Raw genomic sequence first — 9,761 nt, forward strand, 5'->3', positions numbered from 1 at the left:
TTCTGCCTTTAGTCTGCATCCATGTGTGATGTGTGTTTCAAGTAGACATATAGTGCAAACAGACCTACAAAAATGAAAAAGTTATAAAGTCAGTAATAGATTAAATAAAGCAAAAATGTAGTTTTGGGTCTCAAATTTGACAGTGCCATTTTGGTTTAGTTGGGTTTCTTACAGTTCTGTGAGTTTTAAGCCTGTTTATCACTAACCCCTACATTGGCTGGTTGAAGGCTCCCGAGGATCTGACAAATTGATATATTACCAGTTCCAATTTATGTATTTTTTTTTTCTTTAAATTGAGACATCAATCAATCAACTGCTTGTTTCAGCTCTAATTGATTAAAAAATGAAAAATGAAAATGGCGTCTGGGTCATAATACCTAATGATTCAAATAACTGCCAATGTCAGGACGCAAATGGATAATGAAGGTCTGGATGTGAATGTGTTCAAGATGACAGTAATCGTTTAGGCCATTTATCAAGGAAAAAAACACTGGTTTCTAACTGGCTTGTTTTTAATGTGTAATGTATTCCTGTAAATTTAATATCTTTTGGACTTTCTTTGACAAATCGATCGTTTCGACGATGATTGTTGGGCACTAGGGACGTGTCTGATATTCTGTGGACTAAATAATACCCAATTATAAAAATAATTGTTACTTGCGTCCTTTAAACATTCAAATTAAATGTATGAGTTATCACTCTTTGGTTGAACTGATCACAAGTTGTAAACATACAAACGGATGAGGGGTACCAAGAAGACAAAGCTTCGTTTAAAGAAACCACTGATCCCGTTGTTCCGGGAGCTTTTGATGGCCGTTTTCACAAAAATGTTTTGTGGACTAAATTATGAATAGGTTAATCTGAAATATAATGAAAAGGTAATAATCAGTAATAAGTCTTAAATCCCTAGACTAATATTCAATATATAACGGGCCCCACCGCAACCTGTTTCCCTTGTATTATTGGCTGTCAAAGCCAAGTGTCCGCAGTCCCAGACGGAATAGGAAACTATTATTATTAATACTATTATATGACTGTCTGTTTGTGGGTCGTTTGGCTTGGTTGTGTCCACCGGGGTCTGTCTCTGCCTCACCCGTCAGTCTTCAGTTGATTTGTTAAGCCACTTGTCTCTCGCGGAGCCGACCGTTCTTTACATGGACATGATCTGAAGGCATCCGTGGTATGTAGTGGATGCCTGTGGTGCTGCCATTACGTTACCTGCCTATATTGGGGAAATGAGTACACTTGGCAAAGACATACCTTCCAGTCAGACACCGTAACAGCCGGTACTGACACAAAACATGAAGTCAATTGAAGTTGTCGAGGTTTAAAGCGACTGTTAGTTCAGTTGGGTTTAAATACTGAGAAACAGGGGTTTGAAGAGGAGGAGGAGGAGGAAGAGGAGGAGGAGGGCGTGGCCGCAGCGGTGACGTTGTTGGCTGTTTATGTCAAAACGAGAAGCAAACAGTCAGTACGGCAACCTGTCAGACCTTCAGACCGTGGACCGAAAACGGTACGTTATCCTATTAGCATCGGTCATTTATCGGTGGTGGATGCGAAGAGCATTTCAAAGAGTGCTCACAAATATTTGAAAATGGATGTCATTTGATTTTCTTCCTCCTACGAGTGTCGATTGTCCATTGCAAATCAACGCTAACGTTAGCTCGCTAGCTAACTAGCTTGGTGCTAGCAGCTGGTGAAAATATAGCCGGGGATCATTTTTTTCCTCTAAACCATAATGTCAGCGTCTGCTTGTTGGCCAAGTAGCATTTGTGATTTGTATATTAACTTTAATTTGTTTTTTAAAAACAGTCCCATGATTTTAAGTGTGTATCATTGTTGCATACCGTGTTTTCTTTTCTTTTGTTGTGGAGCATGTCCTTTTCAAGCGAGCTAACATTAGCTGTCAGTGTCAGTCATGTTTACGTTCAGGTATTTACATGGCTGTAATTTTGCTGACAGTCAGTTCTTGGGCGACTCGAAGTAAGTAGCAGCAGCAGAACAACATTGGGCATCTGGTCTCAAATAAACGACAGTACAAGCATGCATTATGTGGACAGCATGGTCCGATCTTAGTGTCCTGACAATATTTCATCAGTCCAACATGTTTGTGATGAAAACACTGGAAAATGGTTAATTTGCTTTAATCTACTAAACCGTTATTCATGATTGTCATCATACATTAACGTATTGACGTGAAATTTTGATCTTAACATCAACAAGTACACTCGAAATCATGATTCTTCCCCACTCATATTATGTGTACTTTAAACATAGTTATATTTGTAATAAACTTTAATATATAGTCATTTAATTCTGGACTCTCAATATTCAATATCCTTTGTCGCATTAAAATTGATTATGTGCCACTTACAGTATGTGTCAGTTAATTTGACATGAATTTAAAAAGGTTTCTATGTGCATATTTATATAAGCATTGATAAAGCCAATTACTTTGGAGCACTGCACTATGCTATGAGTGCATTTCTGTGTTAAAGCAACAAGTAATAATAATAATAATAATAATAATAATAGTCCGGCAACACACACACCCTAACCACTACCTATGAAGAGTTCTAATTACCCAGAATAACTAAAAGTACCCTAGGGGCCTTTTATTCATTTCATTTAATTTGCTTTTTGATTCATTTTATTCTGGTAATTTTTTCTGACTGCTGATGAATCTCCATTGTGTCTTACAGTTTTTAACTCCAGTTTGTATTTCAGTGTGCCGTAGTGTCACCCCTGCCCGGGTGCCATGGTCCTCTGTTACACATGAGCTCTACTATGTGGTACATCATGCAAAGCATTCAAAGTAAATACTCCTTGTCTGAGCGGCTCATCCGCACCATCGCAGCCATCCGCTCATTCCCACACGACAATGTGGAGGATCTCATTCGTAAGGTAGGCATCTGCTCATCTTCCAGTTCTACTTTACATGAATAAAATCTCCCACTGTCAACAGTTATATTGACATCATTATCCCCATGTCTAAGGGAGCTGATGTGAACCGGATGCATGGCACACTTAAACCCCTGCACTGTGCATGTATGGTCGCTGATGCCGACTGTGTGGAGCTGCTGTTGGAAAAGGGGGCAGAGGTATGTCACAGATGACTCCTGCATACACTGAACTAATGATTGACCGATATGGGTTTTTCAATGGCTGATGCAGATATTTAGAGCTGATATCTTTTTCGTTTTTTTTTTTGACTCTGAAAGAAAACAAGAATTTAATAACAATACCAAATTAGACACAAAATTGCTGAACGTAAATTAACATTTATTGAACACTGTTGTTTGCATTGTCTGCAAATAGATCTGCACTCTGTCTGCAGTGCACTTATTTTAAATTAAAAAATATTTAACTTAAATGTCCACAGGTAAACTTGTAAAAAAAATAGAAAAATGAAAAATAGATGAAGTTTTAGTGCACTTGACAGAGAACAGCCTAAGCAGCAAACTCACGAATCACTATCTTCATTTGCATTTTCTCACTTACTGCAGTAAATGTAATTATATAGACAGCAAACATTGTATATGCTATTAAGAGTGGCAAAAATTAACTACATTGAGCTTTGAAAGCTAGGAGTTTAAGTCTTACCGTTTCTCTCTGGTAATGTAGTTACATCCAGTTACATCCAGCATTGACGTCTGCTCATGGAATGGTGAAATTGATGCCGGGGATGCAGGGGGTAGCTCCAACATTGTTCCACAGCCACATTAACTAGGATTCCTGTCTCTGTCTTTGGTGTCCGCATACATTTTTTTGTTTAATCGGCCATGTGAGCATTTTAATGGGCCCGGCTGAAAATGATGGCCAGTTTTATTTTTGCCAAAGATATGTTATCTTTGTCAGGTAATTCAGGTGTGAGCAAGAGCAGTCTTTAAAATTCTTCCTGTTGGTGTGTTCAAGAATCAAATCTAAAATGTAGTAGTGGGTTGCCATAAAATTTGATGCAAAGCTGTGTTGTTAGAAAATGAAACATGGAATTGAAATTAGATAATGACAATTTAACAGGTTTTGTATTTAAAGGTTGGCATTTGACTCCCATTTCTCAAGTGTTAGATGATGACGTTTCCATTTAGTACTTAAAACACACCAGTTAAATAGTGTTTTTAAAACAGTCTTTGTTCATAACCTAAGTTACAATGCAGCTGCAGATAAAAGTAAAGCTGAGCATGATGCTCGCTGAAGGAATCATCCATCTCTGCACGCTGAGTATAGTTCTGTGCTGTCATGAGACAAAACCAGTGGCTGCCTGAAAGGTAGGAAATTGCATTCATTAATCTTAATAATACTAGTGGTGTTTGATATTGATAGCTGGCAGTAATATAAAATATGTTTTTCGTAGTTACTGGGTGAAAATGTCCAAAACTACGAGTAAAGCCTTTTTTGGGTCAGTTTAACCAAATTAAAAAAACAGTTCTCCGTTACCACTAATGACATACAGCCTTACAGATAGATCTGGTTAAACATGTCCAGAATTGGAGATATCCATCTTTGAGATTTCCACCTACACTCAAATAGTAAGGACATGAATGGAATTGAGTGCGAGTTTCTCACCGTGTTGAAAAATTAGGTAAAAGTTTTTCCAGAAACAGTGTCGCTGTTACTTCAGATAATCCATGTGAACAGTTTTAATGGGGATTATATCTTTGGTAGAAAGGAGTTCCTCTGAAAGTGTTCTTTGTAATTTGGGTGAACCAACCCTTCAATTGTAAGAGCTCATGACGGTGCAGTGATCAGGGCAATGGTCAGCTCAATAATCAGATCAATGATCAGCTCAATGATTAGCACAAACAGTGCTAACTGCTTGGACTGTCTGACCTTGAATCAGGCTTTGCCAGTTTGTGTAGTATCTTGGTGCCCGATTGCCACACAATTAGATCTATATACCACTTCTCCCAGAACCTTCACACTTTGTGCTGTTGCACATACAGTATATGAACCAAAATAAGTGGAGCTCTTGGAGACGCCCACACAGTCTGTGTGCCCAAGACCTACCACTTTGCGGTAGTCGTTGTATATGTGCGGTTAAAAAGTGTTGTCAACTCCTTAGCATATGACTGCTTAATATATTGACTTTACTTAACAGGTGAATGCTTTGGATGGATACAACCGCACAGCACTGCACTATGCAGCGGAGAAGGATGAGAGCTGCGTGGAGCTACTCTTGGAGTATGGGGCCCAGCCAAATGCCCTGGATGGCAACAAGGACACTCCACTTCACTGGGCCGCCTTCAAAGATAACCCAGAGTGTGTGAGGGCCCTGCTAGAGAGCGGGGCCTGTCCCAATGCCCGGGACTACAACAATGACACTCCTTTGAGTTGGGCAGCAATGAAAGGCAACTTGGAGAGTGTCAAAGTGCTATTAGACTATGGAGCCCAGGTCCATGTGACCAACCTGAAGGGCCAGACCCCTATCTCCCGACTAGTGGCTCTGTTGGCCCGGGGCCTGGGCACTGAACAGGAGGAGGAGTGCCTTGAGCTGCTGTGCCGGGCAGCAGGGCGATTTGAGATCCGACGGGCTGACGGCACCCTTCCCAGGGAGCTGAATAAAGATCCCCAGCTTCTGGCAAGGCTGACCAACATGGTGGCTCAGGCTCCCACGCTGCGCTCTCTGGCACGCTGTGCTGTCCGGCAGAGTCTCGGAGTGCAGTTCCTCCCCACTGCTGTAAAAGAGCTTCCTTTACCAGAGACTATCAAAGACTATCTACTGCTGAGAGACTGAGGTGCTCATCACACTGCATGTATTGGCAGGGAAGTGTCTCCCATGAATTGTAGGATAGTGTCTGACAGTGGCCCTCGTTTATTATCGTTCTTGCAAATCAATACAGATTCATGCACTGGGAGAGCTGAACAAAACCAACCATGTTTCTTTTAATTATCTAGTGCACATCTTCTAAATGGGCAGTTATTTAAGTGCAGATTGATACATTTGATCAGTTTCAGCTGTAAGAGCAACCCTCCACCAATGCATTATCTTCATGTTGTATAACTACTGGCTTGTTAAAAGTCTCGGTGCAACAACATTTTCTTACCCCACTTTATATGGAGTACAGAAAAAAACTATAACATCAGGTTAATTCCTATGATATTGGGCTTCATCATAGGACTTTACTTACAGGAAGCTATCTTTGTAGGCTTATTCATTTTGTGTGCAAAATTCACAATAGGTATTGAATGTTAAATTTTAAAACTTGAATATAATGAAAAAATGCTATTATTGTTTGTCACAGAGGATGAGGAAAATCTTGTTAAATACTGAATTTGGTGGTAAAATAAGGACAAGCTCATTGTAAGATTAGATTTAAAGACTAGATTCAGATTTCAGAGTTTAAGTTTATGAATGAGGGCTAATGTGGAATAATGCAGGCTGCGCAGTAATTCAGTCAGAGTATGCAGTTCCTGAAGTAGTGATGAGGAGCAAATGTCAAGCAGTTTGTCTGATAGTTGGGGTGGCCATCTTTCTCTGAGTGACGTCCCAATGAACTCACGGAGCAGTCATTTTACCACCGTACAATTCAACACTGCTGCATTTTATTAAGGGGAAAAAAAATTAAACACACTTTGACCAGAACATAAAAAAATAGTTTTATTTGTCATATAGAGGCAACAAAAAAGTTTCAGAATATCATTGGACTCACAGATAGGTTTCACAAAATGTGATGGCACATTTATCCTGCCTCCATCATGTTCATCGCTCATGAAAGTGACATCAACATGCCTGCTATCATATGTGATTTAATATTTATTTGGGCTTTGTTTTAATAAAGGGTGCAGTTACAGTTGCCAAGGAGGAATAAAATGTTTTTTGTTTTTTTTACAATGTGTGTTTCCAGTCTTAACTTGCAGAAGTTTGGGTTTTCAAGGGTGCTCACAGGTCCAACATTTTGCAGCATATGTTTAAAGATTATTTTAAATTAAATGTTTAAATGTTAGAACCATGAACTGGCATGATTACTAAGTTTTTGTCCTTGAAAAGAGTCACTAAATATGCTTGCAAAATGTATTTAAGTTTGTTATGGTATTTGTCTGAACTCTTACCATTTCTGTGTTTGATTTTGTTTGCTTGTTCTGCAGATGTATAAAAATGAACCCCTTAGATCATGTCTTGTGTGCACCTGCAAAAGTGCTTTTTTTCTTTGTCAACCTAATGAAAGTAAAAAAAAAAGCCTTTATATTCCATTCATTTTTCTCTCGCCATTATTATTTACAAAAGGTGTGAAATCATAAGTTGTTTAACTTACAGAATACATTTATCAAATCATGAGTAGGTGCTTTTACTTTAAAGACTCAGCTGTAGTAGGGTTAGTCTGTGTAACCCTACTGTGTCACATTCATGTTATTGGCCGGACTCGTTATGGTTTTATTTGCATAGACCTTTTTCACAGCAGACAGTATCGGTAATTAACAATGGCTCTGTTATATTCCAGTGAGCCAGTGACAGTGAGGCAGCATGCACAGTACCAGGAGCCAGAAACTGCAGCAGCTAAATGGAATTCAGCCATGATCCATTTTATCATTTACCCCTGTGCTTTTCTTCTGTGACATGTCAACATGTCTTCCACGAGAAAGGCCTAATACCAACAACTTAAATACATGTGATTGAGCCTCCCTCTTTTGATTACCAAACAAATAGTCCAGGCTCAATTCTTTGGGATTAGAAGCTGACATGCATCTGTAAGGGACATATTGGCAATGTTTGGATGTCTACGTAACTCCTAGGTCTAAAATTTTTACATCGGCATGTATAGTAACCTAGTGAAGGAAAGGCTAGACTGCAGTTAAACTGTGTGAAACTTCATTAGCGGTCAGGACTGAATGCAGCTGTGATCTCTCAGTGTCTGTGTAATTACAGTTTTACTGCACTCATTAGACAGAATCACTGTCATTACAATGAGAGGCCCAGAGGAGTTCAAATATGAGAAACCACCAATAGATATGTATATACTGTACATAATATACAGTCAGAACTGTTAGCTAGAGCTGTGAAAATAAGAAACAATCTTACTTTTTGAGGAAAGTTCTTGGTATTGGTTGGAAGTCTAAAGGAAATCCAAGGCACTCTTATTGTAAGTTAAAAACCTCTTATTCAATCATGGATAAATCAGAAAAAAATACACCTCGACTCAAAGAGTTTTCATCAGGGTCTAAAGTACACTGAGATACAGATGTGCAATTTAAAATGGTCATGTGAGTCGTGCCCAATTTCAGAGACTACATACATGACAGTGAAAATTAAACTAGTTCAGTGTCTTTTGATAATGTGAAAGATGTATTTACTTTGTGGAAACAGGGGTGAACTAAATCTTCCAGGGCCAACAGCCCCTTTCCATCTCTTAAAAGCTCACCAAAGCTAACTTAAGCACATTCAGTTCTCAAATCATCCATTGGGGGTCTCTCTAGCTTTGTCTCTGAATTCACATGAGTTGGCTTTTACGATAGCATCTGAGATGAGGCGTTCAGTGCAATTTGTATATTTGTAGAAGTAATAATCGCAGTGGATTACATCAGCTTGTTCATCTTTAATGAGTTATGCATTTTCAAACATAAAATTGGCATGATCACATGTTCATGAATGTATGTTGTATATTTTTGCCTATAGTGTTTGTACACGATGCTGCCATGTGCCTCCACAGTCAGGACGTTCACTTCCAAGGAGAGAGAATAGGGTGAGAATATCAGGAAGGAAACAAAAAACAAAGCATGAGGGGAAGACGCCGCCTTTATTTTCTGCGTTCATATGTTCATACAGTAGTTTCAACAGGCTACTTTTATCACGTGAACTGGGACATTTCATGCAACAGCAGTTCGAACAGGGATTTTAAGAGGAAGGACACTAAATATGATTTTAACCACTTACTGTAAGTTGAAAAAGACAAAATAACTCTACATAATAATAATAGATATAACTTAAAAGACAATAAGCTCCAAAACAAACATATATATAATTTTTTTAATTACTTATGTCCTATAATATAACAAAACAACATGCATGGACAATCACTTTTAAGAAATGTCACACTGATTCTATGTGGATCCTGTTTGAGAGTACTTTTTAAAGTTTTAAATGACAACTTCAGCTTCTAATGAGCCTCTGAAGAAAAAAGATCAATATAAATACACATTATCTACATCACTGACAACATTTTCTTATTCTGTGTGGATTGTTCTTAAATGCAATTCCTAGGCACTTTTGAGTAGTTTTAGGTGTATGTTCTGCTACTGAATGCTTCCACTCAACTACATTTCACAGGCAAATAGTGTACATTTAACCCTGCCATATTTATTTGGCAGCTTTAGTTACTTTGCATATATTAAAATAATGATATGGAATTTAATCAATAAATAAATTACTATTTACAAGCTACTGACAATATTTAATTCAAATTAGGTCCACTAGATGCACACATTAAAGTGATGTAATGCATCAATAATTATAATCCATATACATTATTCTATTTCTGACAATTTCAACAAAAACTGAACATTATAAACTTGCTAAAGATATATGTTATGGCCCGGCTGAAGTGGCCACTGATACATAGTGCAATGTTCTGTAATGTTGTAAAAAGACTTTTTAAAATCTGTTATTGCTGATGACTCTAATTAGATGTTTACTTGCCTACTTGTACAGCTGTGACAGTGCATGTATGAAAAAGGGGAAGGGCACACACCGGGGTTGCATATATGCAAGGCCCACACTTTTGTGCTTCTCCACTGAGATAGAGTTACATATTTTGATAGCAACAGAC

The 9,761-nt window shown here is 38.3% G+C and overlaps 1 protein-coding gene across 1 annotated transcript; it reads left to right on the forward strand.

Annotated features, from left to right (window-relative positions):
• The first annotated feature begins 1,416 nt into the window (after positions 1-1,416).
• On the forward strand, positions 1,417-7,191 carry asb8 (ankyrin repeat and SOCS box containing 8). The gene is made up of 4 exons (XM_023427633.2): positions 1,417-1,513; positions 2,728-2,904; positions 2,997-3,101; positions 5,099-7,191. Exons 2-4 carry the CDS (start codon positions 2,776-2,778, stop codon positions 5,732-5,734), a joined length of 870 nt encoding a protein of 289 aa, XP_023283401.1. The 5' UTR covers positions 1,417-1,513; positions 2,728-2,775; the 3' UTR covers positions 5,735-7,191.
• The last annotated feature ends 2,570 nt before the right edge of the window (positions 7,192-9,761 follow it).

This window comes from Seriola lalandi, unplaced genomic scaffold (genome assembly GCF_002814215.2).
Source record: "Seriola lalandi dorsalis isolate HSWRI2012SDOR001 ecotype SW California unplaced genomic scaffold, Sedor1 jcf7180002054861, whole genome shotgun sequence".
Taxonomy (NCBI): domain Eukaryota; kingdom Metazoa; phylum Chordata; class Actinopteri; order Carangiformes; family Carangidae; genus Seriola; species Seriola lalandi.